This window comes from Salmo trutta, chromosome 9, assembly GCF_901001165.1.
Source record: "Salmo trutta chromosome 9, fSalTru1.1, whole genome shotgun sequence".
Taxonomy (NCBI): Eukaryota; Metazoa; Chordata; class Actinopteri; order Salmoniformes; family Salmonidae; genus Salmo; species Salmo trutta.
This window is the reverse complement of record NC_042965.1, coordinates 7,319,323-7,341,230: the sequence shown is the minus strand read 5'-3', so window position 1 is coordinate 7,341,230 and position 21,908 is coordinate 7,319,323. Positions and strand designations below refer to the sequence as shown.

The following is a 21,908-nucleotide window of genomic DNA, read 5'->3' as shown; positions in this document are numbered from 1 at the left end:
CTGTTTTCACTTTGTCATTATGGGGTATTATGTGTAGATTAATGAGGTAACATTTTTAGAATAAGGCTGAAACGTAACAAAATGTGTGAAAATGTGTAAATTCTTTCCGAATGCACTGTAACAATGTTCCTTACAGTTCAAGCGTTTTTGCAGTCCAGTAATTCATTCAGTACATAAAAAAAAAAATACTTAAAAAAAATACTTTCACATAATTAGAACGTCTAAAACCTGTATGTAGTGCTCTGAAACTAACTCAGTGTTTTTGTTTTCTAACATGTCTTAAAGCGGTGCTCTCTCAAGGTAGGTTTACGAGGTCTGTGAGGATCTGTCTCTGTGTTCAATGTATACCCATAGACATAGCATTGTCTGTTTCACTCGGAGCATCATTTCAAATTAAGATCTCCAAAGATCTTCTAAGGCTTGAAAGGGACACAGTTATTTACATTTACGTCTTACAAATTGGTGCATTCACCTTATGATATCCAGTGGTCAACCACTTTACAATAGTACATCTATTTTTTATTGGGGGGGGGGTGAAGACACAAACATATTCATATACAGTACCAGTCAAAAGTTTGGACACAGGTTTTTCTTTATTTTTATAAATGTCTACATTGTGTAATAATAGTGAAGACATAAAATATATAATAACACATATGGAATCATGTAGTAACCAAAAAAATTGTGAAAAGAATCGAAATATATATTTTATTTGAGATTCTGCAAAGTAGCCACCCTTAGCCTTGATGACAGCTTTGCACACTGGCATTTTCTCAGCCAACTTCATGAGGTAGTCACCTGGAATGCATTTTTATTAACAGGTGTACCTTGTTAAAAGTTAATTTGAGGAATTTCTTTCCTTCGTAATGAGCCAATCAGTTGGGTTGTGACAAGGTAGCGGTGGTATACAGACGATAGCCCTATTTGGTAAAAGACCAAGTCCATATTATGGCAAGAACAGCTCAAATAAGCAAAGAGAAATGACAATCCATCATTACTTTAAGACATGAAGGTCAGTCAATCTGAAAAATGAAAGTTTCTTCAAGTGCACTCGCAAAAACCATCAAGCGCTATGATGAAACTGGCTCTCATGAGGACAGCCACAGGAAAGGAAGACCCAGAGTTCAAGTAACAGACACATCTCAACATCAACTCTTCAGAGGAGACTACGTGAATCAGGCCTTTATGGTTGTTTCACCAGTAAGAAGAAGATAATTGCTTTGGCCAAGAAACACGAGCAATGGACATTAGACCGGTGGAAATCTTTCCTTTGGTCTGATGAGTCCAAATTAGAGAGTTTTGGTTCCAACCGCCGTGTCTTTGTGAGACAGAGTAGGTTAATGGATGATCTCCGGACGTGTGGTTCCGACTGTGAAGCATGGAGGAGGAGGTGTGATGGTGTGTGGATGTTTTGCTGGTGACACTGTCGGTGATTTATTTAGAATTCAAGGCACATTTAACCAGCATGGCTACAACAGCATTCTGCAGCAATACGCCATCCCATCTGGTTTGTGCTTAGTGGGACTATCATTTGTTTTTCAACAGGACAATGACACAGCACACCTCCATGCTGTTGAAGGGCTATTTGAACAAAGGGGAGAGTGATGGAGTGCTGCATTAGATGACTTGGCCTCCACAATCAATCAACGTCAACCCAATTGAGATGGTTTGGGATGAGTCGGACCGCAGAGTGATGGAAAAGCAGCCAACAAGTGCTCAGCATATGTGGTAACTCCTTCAAGACTGTTGGAAAAGCATTCCAGGTGAACCTGGTTGAGAGAATGCCAAGAGTGTGCAAAACTGTCAAGGCTGTCACGATTTCCGCCGAAGTCGGCTCCTCTCCTTGTTCGGGCGGTCGATGTCACCGGCTTTCTAGCCATCCCCGCTCCATTTTTTATATATCCATTTGTTTTGTCTTGTTCCCTGCACACCAGGTTTTCATTTCCCAATCAATCTACGTGTATTTATTCCTCTCTTCCCCATCATGTCTTTGTGAAAGATTGTTTGTATTACGTGTTTATTGTTGACGCACTAGACTGGTTTGTTTTTTCTGTGGTGTTTCACGAAGATGTTTATTGTTAAACATAATTCTTGTGACTGTTTTGAGGCACTTTTGCCTCAGTGTGTGCCTGTTCACAAATCTCTCAAATATTTTCAGCAAAGCTCTCCTGCAGCTGACTTCGCTACCAGTACGCACACACATGACAAAGGCAAAGGGGGCTACTTTGAAGAAATAAACATTTATTTATTTGTTTAACACTAACACTTAAACCAAACTCATACCAACAGTCAAACATAGTGGTGGTAGTATGATGCTTTGGGGATGCTTTCCTGCCTCAGGACCAGGATGACTTGCCATCATTGAAGGAACCATGAATTCTGATCCGTATCAGAGAATTCTAAAGGAGAACGTCAGGCCATCCGTCTGTGAGCTGAAGCACAGCTGGGTCATGCAGCAAGACAATGATCCAAAACACACAAGGACGTCTACATCAGAATGGCTTAAAAGCAACACATTTAAATTTTTAGAATGGCATTATAGCAGGACCTCAAACAAGCAGTTCATGCTTGAAAACCTTCAAATGTCACTGAGTTAAAGCAGTTCTGCATGGAGGAATGGGCCAAAATTCCTCCAAAGTGACGTAAGAGACTGATCATGAACTGCATGAAGCATTTGGTTGCAGTCGTTGCAGGTAAAGGTGGTTATTGAGTGTAAGGGGGCAAAAATAGAGAAAATCAGAAAGGGGGCAAATACTTTTTCATGGCACTGTAGACAAATAACAAATATAGATACAAATAAAATGCATAATTGCTGAGATTATAATCTCTCGCGGACAGATATACGTAAATATAACTGATACCCTAGAATCTGTCTGGAAGGAGTGGGATAACGAGCAGCAGTAGTTCCAGTGTTTGTGTTTTTCATCACAGGTTATTTGCACACATCACGATTTCACAGGTGTTATCATCTTTGGAATTTCGGAAGAGGAGGGCACATTCGGCCCGTATCTTGCAAAGAGAGCGAGTGGAGCTCTTCATTCCGGTTCCCTTCCTCATTCTAGCATCTCTTCATCTCTTCTCTTAACATGTATGGACCCAGAATTTAGTCGAGCAGCTGACCAATTACATGAGATTTTAGTTCAGGGTTAACCGAGATTATTAAGATTGCAACGAATACTGTTAGGCATACAAAATGTTATCCTTCAGTTTTGTTTGTTTACTTTGAGTCTTGTGGTGTTACGAAGACAGTCTTCAACTGTCTGCTGAAACAGCATCTAGATCTTGTCCTGTCAGTGTACAGTGTGTCTCAGTGCTCATACTGTTTGTTTGTGGGTTATGTGCATGCAAAATGAGCCCTTGTGTTTTTCTTTTGTTCTTGTTGTTTGTTATGATCGATGTTTCCATCATTTTGTCATTGTAAATATTCAATGTGGATTGAGGTGTCGCATTACTTGACACTAACCAATACTTTTGACTTCCCCCACCCCCAAATTTTTTTTGTTTGTTATAGTTTTGTGAGGAATCATCCGGATGTTGTTATGCGTGTTAATACGAAATGTGCTTTGTTAGAGTTCTGTTGATCTTCGCAGGGTTTACAGTCCCACTTGTTGGTGTGTGAATCGGTAATCCATCTCTGAACCTCCTCTCTGTATACAGGCCAGACAGCAGGCCCAGTTGAAACACCAAGTGGCAGAGGACAGCAAGAATGAATACCTCACCTACCTGCAGAAGTTTAACAAGGAGCAGAATGAACATTATTATAGCCTTATACCTCACATCTTTCAGGTATTTAACCTCACTCACAGTACTAATTGATTGGTTTTATATACAGTGCCTTCAAAAAGTATTCACACCCCTTTACTTTTTCCACATTTTGTTGTGTTACAGCCTGAATTTAAAATTGATACAATTTCAATTTTGTGTCACTGATCTACACACAATACCCCATAATGTCAAAGTAGAATTTTTGAAATTCATAAGGAAATTAAAAGCTGAAATGTCTTTAGTCAATAAGTACTCAACCGCTTTGTTATGGCAAGCCTAAATAAGTTCAGGAGTAAAGATTAGCTTAACAAATAACATCATAAGTTGCATGGACTCATTCTGTTTTCAAAAATAGTGGTTAACATGATTTTTGAATGACTACCCCATCTCTGTACCCCACATGTCCAATTATCTGTAAGGTCCCTGAATCGAGTAGTGAAGTTCAAGCACAGATTCAACCACAAAGACCAGGAGGTCTTTTAATGTATCGCAAAAAAGGGTAGCGATTGGTAGATCAGTTGTCAGAGAAGAAGGAAACCGCTCATGGATTTCACCATGAGGACAATTGTGGTTTTAAAACAGTTACAGAGTTTAATGGTTGTGATATGAGAACTGAGGATAAAACAGTGTAGTTACGCTGCAATACTAACTTACATGACAGAGTGAAAAGAAGGAAACCTGTACAGAATAAAAGTATTCCTAAACGTGCATCCTGTTTGCAACAATGCACTTATGTATACAACAAAAAAATGTGCTGAATACAAAGTGTTATGTTTGGGCAAATCCGACACAACATTGCCTACCAGTCTTCATATTTTCAAGCATGGTGGGGCTGCATCATGTTATTGGTATGCTTGTCATCAGAAAGGACTAGAGAGATTTTTAGGATAGAAATAAACTGAATACAGCTATAAGCACAGGCAAAATCCTTGTGGAAAACCTGGTCAAGTCTGTTTTCCAACAGACACTGGGAGACAAATTAACTTTTGAGCAGGACAATAATCTAATACACAAGGCCAAATCTATACTGAAGTTGCATACCAAAACAACATTTAATCTTCCTGAGTGGCCTAGTTACAGTTTCAACATAAATTGACTTGAACATTTATGGCAAGACTTGAAGATGGCTGTCTAGCAATGATAGACAACCAACTTCACAAGCTTGAAGACATTTTAAAAGAATATTGGCAAATCTACACTGAACAAAAATATAAAACGTAACATGTAAAGCAGGGATGCACGATGCATCAGTAAGCATATCGGAATCGGACGATATTAGCTAAAAATGCCAACATTGGCATCGGCCCATGTCTAGTTTAACGCCGATGTGCAAAACGGATGTCAAAGCTGAGGTGCATATCTATTAATGACGAAAAATATATCCCTACACAGAACAAAAGCAGAATAATACTAAGCATGCCAACAAATGAACAAGTTCAAGTCGAGCAGTCATTTGAAAGAAATTTTCAGCGAGACAACTCAAAGGCGAAATCTATTAACGCCAAGATAATGGAATTCAATCAACCATTCTCTGTCGTGGATGATGTTGGCTTTTGCTAACTGGTCGAGCACCTCGAACCCCGGTACACACTACCAAGTAGGCGCTATTTTTCAGATGTTGCTCTACTGGAGTTACACAGCATTGTTGAAATGCACGAATGACTTGCTATTAGCTTCACAAATGCGATGTCAGCCACAGTGGGTCGACAAGGATTTCGTACTGAGGAAAGCCGTATTGCATGCTCAAGAATGTGCTGGTTCTCATAGCACAGCTGCCATTTCAATGGCATTTGAGAACATGTTTCAAACTTGGAAACATGAACACACTCCTAGCTCCATTCGAACAACTAAGTCGAAAAATACGCTAATCAACTGCGTCTGCAACAGACGTGATACCCTCTGTCATGGCATTGAAACGCCTGCTCAACCAATCTGCCGACACAGACTGTGGGGTTAAAACTTTCAAAAGTACTCAAGGCTGTGAAGAAGCGATTCGTTGCCATTCTCTGAGCCTCTTCACTGTGTCGCCACCATGCTCGATGCTAGGTACAAGGACCGCTACTTCGATGCAAACAAGAAACAGGGTTTACGTGAAATGTTACAGACACAGCTGGACAAGATTGAAGCGGACACAGGGACAGTGTGCACCGAGGAAGAGAGGCCACGGACAGACAGAGCTGAAACTTTACTGCTTGACATGTATGATTAAATCCTGGTTGAGACTGAACAACTGAGCAACGAAACAGCACAGCAAGTAAGTGAAAAAAATAGGTTTTGATTATGTTTTACTGGTAATGGGGACATACGTAAATGCCAACAAAATACCTTTTTGGTCAGTGTGTGTGTGTGTGTGTGTGTGTGTGTGTGTGTGTGTGTGTGTGTGTGTGTGTGTGTGTGTGTTACAACTATTTAACTTTACTAGAATGCTTAAAAAGGCCGCTAAATATTACAAATATTGGTATTGTTTTTTTGGGGGGGGGGGCAAGGAAAATATCAGATATCGGTATCGGCCAAAAATGTAATATTGGTGCATCCCTAATGTAAAGTGTTGGTCCCATGTTCCATGAGCTGAAATAAAAGATCCCAGAAATGTTCCATATGCACAAAAAGTGTATTTCTCAAAAATGTTGTGCACAAATTTGTTTACATCCCTGTTAGTGAGCATTTCTTCTTTGCCAAGATAATTCCTCCACCTGACAGGTGTGGCATATCAAGAAGCTGATTAAACAGCAGGATCATTACACAGGTGCACCTTGTGCTGGGGACAATAAAAGGCCACTCTAAAATGTGCAGTTTTGTCATACAACGCAATTCCACAGATGCCTCAAGTTTTGAAGGAGCATGCAATTGGCATGCTGACTGCAGGAATGTCCACCAGAGCTGTTGCCAGCGAATTGAATGTTAATTTCTCTACCATAAGCCACCTCCAACATTGTTTTAGAGAATTTGGCAGTACGTCCAACTGGCCTCACAACCGCAGACCACGTGTATGGCGTTGTGTGGGCGAGTGGGTTGCTGATGTCAACGCAAGTGCCCCATGGTGGCGGTGGGGTTATGGTATGGGCAGGCAGACATAAACTACGGACAATATTGCATTTTATCGATGGCAATTTGAATGCACAGAGATACCGTGATGAGATCCTGTGAGGCCCATTTTATAGTATCTGTGACCAATAGATGCATATCTGTATTCCCAATCATGTGGAATCCATAGATTAGGGCCTAATGAATTTATTTCAATTGACTGATTTCCTTAAATGAACTGTAACTCAGTAAAATCTTTGAAATTGTTGCATGTTGCATTTATATTTTTGTTCAGTATAGTACAATCCAGAAAGACTCACAGCTGTAATCGCAGTCAAAGGTGTTTCTATCATGTAATGACTCAGGGGTGTGAATATCTAAATTACATATTTCTGTATTTAATTTTAAATACATTTTAAATAAAGTTCTAAAAACATGTTTGCACTTTGTCATTATGGGGTATTGTGTGTAGATTAGTGAGAAAAATCTATTTAATCAATTTTGAATTCAGGCATTAACACAACAAAATGTGGTATAGGTCCATGGGTATGAATACTTTCTGAAGGTACTGTAGTTATACAGTAGCACTTGCAGGCTCTCAAAGTGCTTCAGGGAGAAAACATTATTCACCAGTACTCACATCTACCCTATTTACAATATAACTGATGTGTATGTGATTAGCAACTCATAATTCTATTCGAAGGTACAGTAATCAAACAATGTTTTCTTTTGTTGCAGAAAATACAGGAGATGGAGGAGAAAAGGATCGAGAAAGTGGGAGAGTCTATGAAGACTTACGCAGAGGTCAATCGGAAAGTGTTACCTATTGTTAGCAAATGTTTAGATGGCATGACCAATGCAGCAGCATCCATCGAGCCAACAATGGTGAGTAGCCTAGTGCGTGTGCATAACATGGTTCTTGTTATGTACAGTCATTTTACATAGTGACAAATCTGTTATACATTTTTATGACATTATTTGACTGGATTTCTATACCAAAGTGTGGAGAGAATGTGATTGCAGTCATCCATTGTTCTATTCGCTGAAGCAGTAAAGGGTTAACAACCCATAGGAGGACATAAATTATTCACACCTTCAAAACGCTTACTTTGGCAGTTTTATTAATGATCTCCCACTTTCACATTAATGAGAATTGTTGCTATACAAAGTCGCATACAGGTGTCGTTGGGTGTTTTCACCGATAGTGACAGCGGACTCACCGATAATGACAGTTTTATCCTATATCTCCTAAGGAATCAAGATGTTGGGCATTCATTGACATATGCTTTACTGGTGTTAAAAATAAATGCTTTAGCATGGACTGTATAAAGTGTCTCAGACTAAGAGTGTTGATCTACAATCAGGTCCCCCTGTCTATTGATTATAACTAAGGTAATGCTGATCCTAGATCAGCACTCCTACTCTGAGACGCTTTCTGTGGTGGGTTTCAAGAGCCATGCCTTTGCTATAATTGTGTCTTCCTGCGCTTGAAAGTGAGTTTAGGTCGATTCCACTTCAGCGGGAGCCGAAAAGATTTTTGGTATCTAAGATTGTTCTGGCAATTCTCACAAGAAGGATGTTTCACATGCTTTTTACGTATGTATCACAAACCATATATTTTTTTTTTAAATCATGATGAGTGGCAGTTTTAGGCCTTTTTTTTAGACCTAAACACAACTTGATACATGCTCTAACATATGGAGAGGGCATGTATGTCTAGATTCTGAAAATACACATTTTAACATTCATTTATTAAACCTAAAAATATTAATAGGAATATCTCAAAACTACCATTATAGATTTTTCTTATTTTTACACATTGTTTGCAACAATATACTCTTCAAAACAGATCATAGCCCTCATTTAGGATTGGACATTGAGCAAATCACCAGCAGAAGGAGTTCCTGTTGAATAAATTAATGTGAACATTTGTATTTCAGAACCTAGACATACTACTTTAAGAGCACACTAAAAGGAGCATAATGACACCAAGGTGCTGCCTTTATCATGTACACTTCACAGTCTTACAGGAGGCATGTTTAGGTCTAAAAAGGGCCTAAAATTGCCACTTTCTTCATAATGTTGGTTTGTGATGCAAATGTAAAAAGTATTTCAAGTCCCATGAAGTTTCTATGTGAGAATTGCCAGAACAATCTGAGATACCAAAGATATTTCCTGCTCCCGCTGGCGTGGAATCGCCCTTTTACATGTTGTAGTTTTGACGTTGGCTTTCGAGAGGAATACTTCCACTTTAAAGTGCAAATTATTTTTCTTCTATTTGGTTCAGTTTGGTGCCTTCAAGCTGAAATACATTTGGTGAATATTCATAATATTCCATCTATTATACATGAATGAAATCACTTCCCCCAACAGGATACCAAGCAGGTGGTGGAATCTTTCAAGTCTGGCTTCGAGCCACCTGGCGACGTAGAAGTTGAGGACTATAGTCTGTCTATGAGGCGGACCGTGTCAGAGTCCAGCTATCTGAACTCGCGGGGGGAGGGCAAGCCCAGCCGCAGCAACAGCAGGGGCAAACTATGGCCTTTCAAGAGAAACAAGGTAAGAACAACACCTTCAGTCCACAATACTGCCCTCTACCTACTGTACTGTAATAGCCAGGGCCAAGTTCGGCAGGGCACCGCGTTGTGGAAGGTTCAGACAGAAATACACGTTGTAGATAGAGCACACGTCTCTCTGACATGAAGAATAAGGAATCCTGTCCACTCTCTTCATGACATTTCTATCTGAAATGTTCCACAATGTGAACTGAACGGGGCACAGGTGTCTGCCTAAACTGGAGAGTGTACATCTTTGTAATATGAAATAAATGCTTGTTTGGAAGCACAATTTATCTAAACGTTCAACTCGTGCTGGACACAGTGTTCACTCGTCGTCATACAATAACATGCTCATACTCTGTACATGCTCTTTTAAATCGCTGCTGTCTTAAGTGTTAGTAACCAGATTCTTTCTGTTGTCCTTCGTTTCATTATTATTCTTATTTTAAATAATTTGTGTGTGTTCATTTTCCTAATTTCTTTATTGTTTTGTTCCATACCGCTCCATGACCCTTACCCATAGCTCATGTCTTTGTTAGCTTCCCCACGCCAACCACCTCCTCCTCCCCCTACCTCCCCATCACCCGGTGCCATGCCCAACGGCCCCCAGTCTCCCCAGCAGCCCAAGGAGCCCCTCTCCCACCGCCTCAATGAGTTCATGACCTCCAAACATAAAATGCAATGTTTAAGGAGTCTGACACGTGGGGTAAGTTGATTTTGTACGGGCAGATTGACTCTTAAGACAATGATGTGGTGACTATGGGCTACTGATAGTGGCTCCTACTTTGGTCATTCCCTTTGAATGGGATCCGTCCGAGCCTACTACCTACAGACAATAATTTGAGAATTGTGTGTATTCTGGCACTGTGTTCTTTTCCAATCTACGATTGGTGTGTATTCATTGTGTTCATTGTTTAACTTTTGTTCATACTGTAGGTGGATAAAATATAATGCTGCCAATGGTGAATTAACTGTTCAGACTGAAATGGCATCTATCTTAATATCCACAACCCTTCATTGCTGCTTGTGCTTGTACAGTTTCATACTTCCGTCTCAAAGTTTCAAACATATGTTGACATTGTGTATTTCTCGTCCCATTGTCTCCCCTCACTTGGAAAGCTTTCTCTCAAGCTGGTAAGCATGACTGTTTTCCTAACTCTTCAGATGGTTGATGACTATATGGTTTTGTAGTGCACACATTACAGGTACAGTCTTGATCACTATAGAGGAAAATTGCGGAAGTGTGTACTTTCAACTGAATACGCTCAGATCTCATTGTTGATGGTAACAATACGAAGTCAATATAAAGACATTCAAAAACATGTATAAAACAATATAAAGTCACTTCTCCATGGTGTTAGGCTTCTTTAATAGGATTATGTATGTCTGGGTGTTGATTTGTTTGTTTGGTGGTTTGTTTGTTTTCCCATAGGGTTCTGGCCCTGAAGATTGTAGTCACCTGCCTCCTGAACAGAGGAGGAAGAAGCTCCAGGCCAAAATCAATGACATTAACAAGGAGCTACAAAAAGAGGTGGATCAGAGGTAGAGTAAATGTGTGAAAGTCAAATTGTGTTTCTATATGAGAAGTTTTAAACTAACTCTGGTCTATTTAAAAATGGAACAACTCTTCAGTATGAATGCCTGTTCATTCTGAATGTGACAAGCTGTCCATTTTATATTGTAGGGATGCTCTGACTAAAATGAAGGATGTGTACGTAAAGAACCCACACATGGGGGACCCCAACAGTGTGGACCCACGATTAGAGGAGATCGGACAAAATATTGACAAGTTAGAACTGGATTCAAGGAAATATGAAGTAAGTTGAACTGTTACACCAGATTTATGTCAATGCTGGTTAGATATTTAATGTTTGCCAGAGTATGGTCTAGTGGTAATGCTGCCAACTGCAGGCTCCAGACTAAAATCTGGGTTTGAATCCCTTGTCTGACACTTTCACCGCTGTCTTTCCCATGATCTGTCTCTCGTTCTGATTCCCGATCTCTATCAAAAATATTTCACATCTAGCTAGTTTATGTACAAATCAAGTATTGTTGAGTCGAAACCTTCTGTCCACAGGCCTGGCTGCTGGAGGTGGAGACCAGGTTAGCAGAAAAGAGTGACCCACACAGACGACAAAGTGGATTGTACGACTCCAATGCTACTACACCTGTCAACAACAACTGTGCACCTGTCAACCGAGAGAGGTAGAACAAATGTGCACATTACTATAGCTCAGAATCAGTGGACCAGCAAACTGAAAAACCACAACCAAACCTCGCACTAGCCAGCTAACAATGTGTGTCACAACAGAGAACTATATGATTTGACTGAAACTTCTTTGGGGGCTTGTTGCACATGATTCATTATGCTCTAAATAAAACTAACGAGGACTGTCTATTGACTCAATGTATGCTTTTCAACACAGCTTTAAATGTATGGGTTTATGGATTTGACACACGTCTCACCAGGGCCATATAGGCAACCTTTTACAATATGATATTTGGGTTTGCACATACAATATCCATGTAGTTGGTCTATAACTGTTTGTCGTCTTTATGCGGTTAGCCCGGACGGCAGCTACACAGAGGATCATAGCACAGAGCATCACCTCAAATCTCGGAGCACCGACTTTGATGATGACTTTGATGACGAGGACCCACTCCCCACTATCGGAACCTGTAAATCGCTCTACCCTTTCGAAGGTACGCCAATGCCCCCTCTGAAAATAAGTGTTGTTGTTAGATTGGGGTTTGTTGTACTGTTCAGAACATATGTCTCACCTGGTTCAAATAACAGGGAAGGGGCTTCTTCCGTCATGTACAGTTCATGTACAGTTGGGATAAAACATTTCCCTGCAGGTAAAAAATAAAATGCTGTAAAGAGGATATGACTCATTGAGGCATATTCTGAAATTTCACCTATGTATGCCATTTACATACAGTTGAAGTCGGAAGTTTACATACACTTAGGTTGGAGTCATTAAAACTAGTTTTTCAACCACTCCACAAATTTCTTGTTAATAAACTATAATTTTGGCAAGTCGGTTAGGACATCTACTTTGTGCATGACACAAGTAATTTTTCCAACAATTGTTTACAGACTGATTATTTCACTTAGAATTCACTGTATCACAATTCCAGTGGGTCAGAAGTTCACATACATTAAGTTGACTGTGCCTTTAAACAACTTGGAAAATTCCAGAAAATGATGTCATGGCTTTAGAAGCTTCTGATAGGCTAATTGACATCATTTGAGTCAATTGGAGGTGTACCTGTGGATGTATTTCAAGGCCTACCTTCAAACTCAGTGCCTCTTTGCTTGACATCATGGGAAAATCAAAAGAAATCAGCCAAGACCTCAGAAAAAAAAATGTAGGCCTTCACAAGTCTGGTTCATCCTTGGGAGCAATTTCAAAATGCCTGAAGGTACCATGTTCATCTGTACAAACAATAGTACGCAAGTATAAACACCATGGGACCACACAGCTGTCATACCAGTCAGGAAGGAGACATGTTCTGTCTCCTAGAGATGAACGTACTTTGGTGTGAAAAGTGCAACTCAATCCCAGAACAACAGCAAAGGGCCTTGTGAAGATGCTGGAGAAAACAGGTACAAAAGTATCTATATCCACAGTAAAACGAGTCCTATATTGACATAACCTGAAAGTCACTGCTCCAAAATCGCCATGAAAAAGCCAGACTACGGTTTGCAACTGCACATGGGGACAAAGATTGTACTTTTTGGAGAAATGTCCTCTGGTCTGATGAAACAAAAATAGAACTGTTTGGCCATAAAGACCATCGTTATGTTTGGAGGAAAAAAGGGGAGGCTTGCAAGCCAAAGAATACCATCCCAACCGTGAAGCATGGGGGTGGCAGCATCATGTTGTGGGGGTGCTTTGCTGCAGGAGGGACTGGTGCACTTCACAAAATAGATGGCATCATGAGGAATGGAAAATTATGTGGATATATTGAAGCAACATCTCAAGACATCAGTCAGGAAGTTAAATCTTGGTCGCAAATGGGTCTTCCAAATGGACAATGACCCCAAGCATACTTCCAAAGTTGTGGCAAAATGGCTTAAGGGCAACAAAGTTAAGGTATTGGAGTGGCCATCACAAAGCCCTGACCTCAAACCTATATACATTTTGTGGGCAGAACTGAAAAAGTGTGTGCGAGCAAGAAGGCCTACAAACCTGACTCAGTTACACCAGCTCTGTCAGGAGGAATGGGCCAAAATTCACCCAACTTATTGTGGGAAGCTTGTGGAAGGCTACCTGAAACGTTTGACCCAAGTTAAACAATTTAAAGGCAATGCTACCAAATACTAATTGTGTGTATGTAAACTTCTGACCCACTGGGAATGTGATGAAAGAAATAAAAGCTGAAATAAATAATTCTCTCTACTATTATTCTTACATTTCACATTCTTAAAATAAAGTAGTGATCCGAACTGACCTAAGACAGGGAATTGTTAGTAGGATTAAATGTCATGAATTGTGAAAAACTGAGTTTAAATGTATTTGGCTAAGGTATATGTAAACTTCCGACTTCAACTGTAGGTTATTGTTAATGATTACAAACAAACTTGGTGCAGCATAGGCTTTTTTTGTGAACGTAACATTTTAACACACTCAACTGTAAAATAACAATGACTTGGCGTTTTACTTTCCTGTCTCTCCTTCTCAGGTCAGAACGAAGGCACCATCTCCATGGCCGAGGGGGAGCTGCTGTATGTCATCGAGGAGGATAAGGGTGACGGGTGGACGCGAGTGCGTAGGAACGAGGACGAAGAAGGATACGTACCCACATCTTACATCAAGGTCTTTTTCGACACAAATGCCAAAGGTGCTATGACGTACATATAATTGTCATTTTATGAGATGGGCAATGGGTGGACAAGCATAAAAAAAATCTCTTGACATTTCAACCCCCCTGAAGTTTCCGAAATATCCAAGAATCATTTTTGAGACGGAACTCACAGAACAACGGACTGTATTTACATTTGTACTTGTGCTTTTTACCTTCTATCATCTGGCACCCGTTCAACTAATTTTGGGAAGTCTTTGTTTGTGTGTATGAACAGGTGTGGATGTGTTAAGTTGTCAGAAACCAACTTGACACCACTGTCGATATCAGCTACACCTTGCTTCTAGCTCTAATAGTAATAACCAATGTCAATTTCTTGATTTATTTGACCAACAAGTATAGATATGTACAGTACGGTTTCTCATATTAGAAAGCATTGCATCTAAACATATCAATTCCTATTTGGAATAGCTATTATTGCATGCCTAAAGACAGACTCATGTTATGCTCTTCCAGCCTCCACTGCGTTGCATGCACAGTACATAGTATATCTGCGCTTGAGCAGCAACCATCATTGCTGTAAGCTTGCGAAGCAGAGAGGCAAACTAAATCAGTTGTTGCATGTGGACATGTTTCAAAGTATCAAAGAGAGGACATGCCTTTTTACACAGTAAAGCAAAAAAGCAATGTGATAGTTGGAAAAGGACACTGCTTGCATGTTGTCTTGATTAGCAATAGTACAACAGACTGCTAGTGTATTCTCTTCTACAAGCTGTTGACCCTCCTCCAAAATCTGACAAAGGGGTTTCATTGAAGCGCCTTAACTACTGAATGTCGTGCTAAGTTTACAGTGGTGTTCTCGACAGATAAACAACTCATTTCATTCTGAGACGCTGGTGATGCACCCACCATTCCATCATTGGCATGATATTAATTTATTGTTTTATAATGATCCATCTATCCCTGCTTTATTTGATACTGAGTTGTTCTGCATGCGTGAACCAATTGATAAGACAAATTAAGTCAAATCAGATGAACATAGTATTGTAACCAGGTGATATTTCTGTTTTGAAAATTATTAACACATGTAACCTCGAGTTTTCTGTCTTTAATTTGCCATTGGCGTTCAGAATCATGCTCTCAAGCAGCATAGACTCGACTGTATGCAAACGTAATCTGCCAGGATGATTGTCAGAATGTGAAGGAATGTCATGGAATTACTTTCGCTTGTCTTAATGCATCACCACTAACATGTCTTGTGTGATTTTTGTTTGTTTGTTTGCTTTTTTGTTTGCTTTTTTCTTATTGCAGATTCCTAAAAGTCTTTGGCTCGCACAGGGATGGCAGGGCACAGGTCCTTGCGAAAAGCGCCCTCCTCTTAAAACTGTAGTCAGAGAGACGACAGACTAAAGGAACAAGTTGCAAGGCAGTCCAATTTGCGACCCAGTACAGAAATCCATTGTGGGTTTCTATTGAATGGATCAAAAACAACACACATTGCGGGGCAACCACCATTTCTAGTCATTTTCCTCTTGATTGTTTCTGCAAGCTTGCTTCTTGTTTTTCTAACTGGAGATAAGTATCATGTTGTGGCTGCTTGCTGTTCTGCTGTACCTTGCCCCCAGGGGCGGTACTTGTTTCAGGGGAGAGGAGTCTGAGACAGCCTTGTTACACATTGGTGACTATTCTAAACCTGCATTCAATCTATCATCACAACAAACATTACACCGTAGGAAAATACTTATGGAAAATACCGCTACACTTTGGCTTAAATTCCATTGGTTAATTCCCTTGGGTAAAAAAAAAAAAACCATTGTGTCTGCGTCTCAAAAAAGAATGTTCACAGTAATGTCAATCAGACAAAACAGAAGAAAACAAAGCTCATTATAATGATATGTCTTTCTTGGCACTGGAGCAATGTTGCTGCTTCTCCAGTTGGCTTCAACACAGTAAACGCCTCACAATTACTGTACCCACCCATGTATGTATTTTGGGGTATATAGATTATATACTGATCACACATAAATTACACTGATTGTTGGCTTGAAACACATCTGCACAAATTTGTTGAGCCCCAATTTTACTTTGGACTTTTAGTTGAAGTGCATTGTGTAATCGTCTGACTGGAGCACTCAGTGCAGGTTTACAGGTTGGCATACAATCTGATCGAAGATCTCACTCCTTTGCTCTCTCCCATTGTCTCGCAATACGCACATGAGTGACAGCTCCTCTCTCTGGCTACACCCCCACACAGGCAGTAGCCATGGTGATTGTCGCAACTCTTTCTCCGTCTCTCACCCTTCTCTCCGTTTTCTTTTTCTCTTTTTTCTGGCTACTTGTGGTGGAGGTAGCTACTCTTCGGTTGGCGCTGTGTTTCTCTACGCATGCATGCTTGCCCTGTCTTCTTGCCTGTGCCAGTCCTACGGGGGGGGGGGGGTGGGGTGTATATGTTGTCTCGATCTCTATTACATTAACTCATCATTTGTGGTGTGTTATCTTCTTTCCTTCTGACCCTGTGTTTGTGCCTGTGGTTTTGTGATTTTATATTTTTTGGGGGGGTATTATTCTTTTGTCAATGCATGACCACTGCTTTCCCCTTGAATTCTTCATATGTCCATGCCGTTTCTCTTCCGGAGAGACACTGACAGTTTCATATCTCTCTTCTGTTTTTTTTTACGTTTTAAAGCTTCTTTTAACTGAGGTTAATCTGGGAGCGGCTTCTTTACCAACTCAAACTGACAAATTTAAGTATTTGTATGTCCATTGATAAAGAGATGCAGTACATATTAGCGAACTGAAGTCTCAGTGTATTCTGTAAGTATTTTGTGCTTTGAATTCACTGTGTACTGTTCCTTTGAAAACGTACCTGTATACTGTACATAACTGGCGTGAAAGCAAAGTTTGTTTCTTGACCGTTGACAGTAATGATGTAATTATACTCTGGTGTGTGTGATATGTGATAACTATACGCTAAAGCTTGGAATCATGTCTTCATTTTTCATTTATTTTATAGTAAAATAATGCCTGTTTATTTCTTTTGAGAAGAACAATACCTCTTTGTTATTGTTGGGCTTTGTTTCTCCTGGAAATGTTATCTGAAGTCTAATATACCATGTTGGAGTTTGGAAATAAATTGAAATATGAAGTGGGGAAAAAGGGACGTGTTACTGTAGAAAAGCATACAACAGCTGCAGCAGTGATTTTTTTTTGCTGACATACAGTACACCGAGGTTCTGCAGACTAAATTATGAATTTTACAGATACATACACTACCATCACGTCCTTCATTACAACTTGTTCTAACACTTCAGCCCACCAGATGGCATATGTCACAGCAAATTCACACACTCTCTCAAGGAAAGCACCAGAGTTGCTGGTGCTTTCCTTGAGAGAGAGTGTGTGTGCTCAATTGCGTGCTTACGTTCTTGCTTAATTATTTCACCACAAAAATCGAATTTGCTCAACATGCACATCACATACTGTACAGTTAGTACAGTATCTTATGACTGATACACGGATAGTTCTCATGTGTCAATTTTCTTGTTGGATACCCTTTTCACACTATTATGGCTGAACAATACTGTGCTGGCTTGGACATTTGTATTTCTTTTATTATTATGGGTCCCCATTAACTGCTGCCAAGGCAGCAGCTACTCTTCCTTGGGTCCAGCAAAATTAAGGCAGTTATACAGTATACAATTAAAAACATGACATTACATTTCACAACAGATTTCACAACACATTAAGTGTGTGCCCTCAGGCCACTACTCTACTACCACATATCTACAACACAAAATCCATGTGTACGTGTGTGTATGTATGTTATCACATTGGTCAGTAATTAGTTCAGCAGGTGACAACTGCTAGGCCACGATAAAGTTAGAAACTTCTTACATCACTTCCTTCATTTGTTCTCGATTAGATTTTAATGTGTTGGAATGCAATGGGCCTCAGGAATGGGAGCAGAGTAATTCTAAACAATTTTAGTAACTCTCCTGCTTTAGACAGCAGCCCTGGCGTTCTGTTTGTGTGTGAGAATTAGGTTGTTTCTGCACCCCACCCCTTATACATCCTGTGCTACTCCTGCCCCTCCATCTTGTCCATTAACTTTTTTTGTATATTTTGGTCTTAAATGACATGGATCATTAATACACTAGACAGCAGACCCTTCTAGAATGCCTGCCTGTTCTACTAATGTACGATCATAAAGACTCAAAGCATGAATGAGCCATTATAACACAAGCTGTGCTATTTGAGCTGTATTTCTCAAGCAGATTCAGCCCTAGGGCAAGAATCCCCCTCCTGAACTGTGTGTGTGTGTGTGTGGACAGTAATTTAGGCATCATAATGTTTGATGAGCTGGGAAATGTGCAGCCAACCCCCATAAATGGTCGTTTCTAGTTCTCCGAAGAGTAACAGGAGCCTTGCCCTTGGGAGCCAGGAATTCCTGTTTGGCTCCCAGTGCTGGAAATCATGTCACTGCTCTGGATTGAGACCCCCATCCCTCTTTATTTGAAAGGGACCATTTACACACCCTCATACACATCTTTAACAGTGTCTAGAATGAAAAACATCTGAAAATAAAAGTCATGCAAGACAATGTGTTAAAACATTCAGTAGTTCTTGATCCTTAAAATATGTGGGAACCATTTATGTTGGACTTTGGTCATTGATGGACTTCAGTTATAGCCTTAACACTGCAGACTTATTTAGCCTCCAATGGATTTATGCATTGGAGATGTGTCTCTGTGCACTTAGTAAAAATGACCAAGACCACTCCCACAGACTAGTTGTCATGTTACTAAGGTTACAGACTGAAAAGACCTTGCAAAAACAATGTATCGAACAAATTTGCACAGACTATAAAACCTCTTAGCTCATTATTCAGTCAAATATCCTATTTACTTTTTGGATATCATATGAATCATTTTGTTTTCGTCAAGAAATGATATGAACAGCCTAGTTTAAACCATATAGGACCAATGAGACATTTTTAAATGTGATGACGTTGAATCAAAGTGATTGGATTTGCACAAAGTCATCAACGTAAAGGAATTTTGTCTTATTATCCAACGTTTAACCTAAATCCAATGACATGCTAGCTTTTTATGCTGATTTCACATTGAATTCACGTTTGTTGACAACTCAAACACACTCAACAAAAATATAAAGACGACATGTAAAGTGTTGGTCCCATGTTTCATGACCTGAAATAAAAGATCCCCTACATGTTCTATACTGTACGCACAAAAACCTTATTTCTCTCAAATGTTGTGATTTTTTTTACATGAGCATTTCTCCTTTGTTAATCCATCCACCTGACAGGTGTGGCATCTCAAGAAGCTGATTCAACAGCATGATCATTACACAGGTACACCTTGTTCTGGGGACAATAAAAGGCCAGTCTAAAATGTGAATTCTTGTCACTCAACACAATGCCACAGATGTCTCAAATTTTGAGTGAGCATGCAATTGGTATGCTGACTTCAGAAATGTCTATCAGAGCTGTTGGCAGAGAATTGACTGTTAATTTCTCTACCATAAGCTGCCTCCAACGTTGTTTTAGAGAATTTGGCAGTGCGTCCAACTGGCCTCACAACCGCAGACCACGTGTATGACGTTGTGTGGAAGAGCAGTTTGCTGATGTCAACGTTGTGAACAGAGTGCCCCATGGTGGCGTCGGGGTTATGGAATGGGTATAAGCTACAGACAACGAACACAATTGCATTTTAGCAACGGCAATTTGAATGCACAGAGATACCGTGACGAGATCCTGAGGTCCATTGTCGTGCCATTCATCTGCCCCCATCCCCTCATGTTTCAGCATGATAATGCACGGCCCCATGTCGCAAAGATCTGTACACAATTTCTGGAAGCTGAAAATGTCCCAGTTCTTCCATAGCCTGCATACTCACCAGACATGTCACCCATTGAGCATGTGTGGGATGTTCTGGATTGACGTGTACGACAGCGTGTTCCGGTTCCCGCCAATATCCAGCATCTTCGCACAGCCATTGAAGAGGAGTGGGACAACATTCCACAGGCCACAACCAACACAAGCCAGATTAACTCTATGTGAAGGATATGTGTCGCACTGCATGAGGCAAATGATGGTCACATCAGATACTGACTGGTTTTCTGATCCACGCCACTACCTTTTTTTTTGGGGGGGGGGGGGGGGGGGGGGGGGGGGGGTCTGTGACCAACATATGCATATCTGTATTCCCAGTCATGTGAAATCCATATATCAGGGCCTAATTTATTTATTTTAATTGACAGATTTCCTTTTTGAACTGTAACTCCGTAAAATGGTTGAAATTGTGGCATGTTGCGTTTATATTTTTGTTCAGTATATATGTAAATCAAAACTATGTTGAAATGATGTCTGTGCTAAGTGGGATGTTTCCACTTTTAATTTGGTGTTTGCGCCACTTTTTTCAGCAAGGGATAAACTATTCCCCTGGTGCAACGCTTAGTAAATCTGTTCCAGGTGTACAGCTGTAGGATCTTAATTTGACCAGTATTGTAGCAGCAAAATAATCCTGCAGCAAAAGGATTTGAATGTTTAGTCCATTCACACTTTTCCGCCAATGTAATGCTGCTTATTCAGTGGTTAGGCTATGAGCTAGCCATAATTAGGCTACGTGAAAAGTGCAATATAGTGAATTTATGTAAATCCTGCGGTGCGGGAAGATTCTTAACAACAACAGAGTGGTCAAATTATGATCCTACACCTGTATCAACAGACCAATGCCACTGGGCGTTGTTGGAATAGACGTTGAATTGATGTCTGTGCCCAGTGAAATGCTTACAATGTGAAACTCATCTAACGGTCAATAGGTTCCAATAAGTCCTCTCTTCAAAATACAAAATTGTGCAACTAGCATATTTGAATTTAAATCTGTAATATTGGTGGAAAATAGCAGGGCAGCATTTCCTGTTTGAGAGGAAGCGGGAAGTGACTGGAGGATTGTGATACTGCACTCTGGGCCCTCAGAACAATACAAAGTCTCCCTCACACAGGAAACGGATCTGCGTCAAAGTGGACCTGACAGAGTTTTATAAAGGCCAACGGCAAAGACCCTAAAGAGGCAGGATAAATCACTGTTTTCAATCCACACACTGACTTATACCCCAGTCTTGAATTAAAAATATCCCTTCGAAACAATGACTGTAACCAGCTAACTATATACTCCCTTCCATATGTATTTGGACAGTAAAGTAAAAATATATATATTTGTCTCTATACTCCAGGATTTTGGATTTGAGATCAAATGTTTGATATGATGTGACAGTACAGAATGTCACCTTTTTTTTAGGGTATTTTTTATACATATCTATTTTACCATTTAGAAATGGAAGCACTTTATGTATCTAGTTAAAAGGGCTTCTGGCGTTTGTAATTTCCACTTAGAAATGTTCAACTTGATTTTCCCTTATGAAGAATGTATCAACCCCTACAAAAATGTCCATTAATTGTAATCCACATTATAATTCACATTTCCTGTCGCTGAAGGATTATTTTCCTGCTGTAGCAAACTGGCTCAAATTAAGATCCTACATATGTATAGTATAATGGTCTAATTTATTTGTTTTTATAAACACAATTGTTTTTACAAATCAAGCTGCTTTATACATGGACGCTAGACAGCACGTAGTTCTTTGAAGATGTAATTCATGGAGCATTTTCAGCAGGATGGAGTGTGTTAGCACTTCACAACTATTGTATCAGTTGGAAACACACACAGGAAT

General features: G+C 40.0%; 1 protein-coding gene across 4 annotated transcripts in view; it reads left to right on the top strand.

Annotated features, from left to right (window-relative positions):
* The window catches only part of LOC115199777 (formin-binding protein 1), a 31,629-nt gene extending 14,317 nt beyond the window's left edge, over nt 1-17,312 (top strand). The window contains exons 7-18 of one of the 4 annotated variants that reach the window (XM_029762194.1): nt 286-300; nt 3,658-3,786; nt 7,528-7,674; nt 9,163-9,348; nt 9,871-10,053; nt 10,467-10,481; nt 10,780-10,889; nt 11,032-11,164; nt 11,425-11,552; nt 11,914-12,050; nt 14,037-14,195; nt 15,468-17,312. In XM_029762194.1, coding sequence (XP_029618054.1) covers nt 286-300; nt 3,658-3,786; nt 7,528-7,674; nt 9,163-9,348; nt 9,871-10,053; nt 10,467-10,481; nt 10,780-10,889; nt 11,032-11,164; nt 11,425-11,552; nt 11,914-12,050; nt 14,037-14,195; nt 15,468-15,475 — 1,350 coding nt within the window. In that variant the 3' untranslated portion in view covers nt 15,476-17,312. Of the gene's footprint in view, nt 1-285; nt 301-3,657; nt 3,787-7,527; nt 7,675-9,162; nt 9,349-9,870; nt 10,054-10,466; nt 10,482-10,779; nt 10,890-11,031; nt 11,165-11,424; nt 11,553-11,913; nt 12,051-14,036 lie in introns of all 4 variants that reach the window. The other 3 variants (XM_029762193.1, XM_029762195.1, XM_029762196.1) reach the window with 3 other exon arrangements.
* Nucleotides 17,313-21,908: the final 4,596 nt, after the last annotated feature.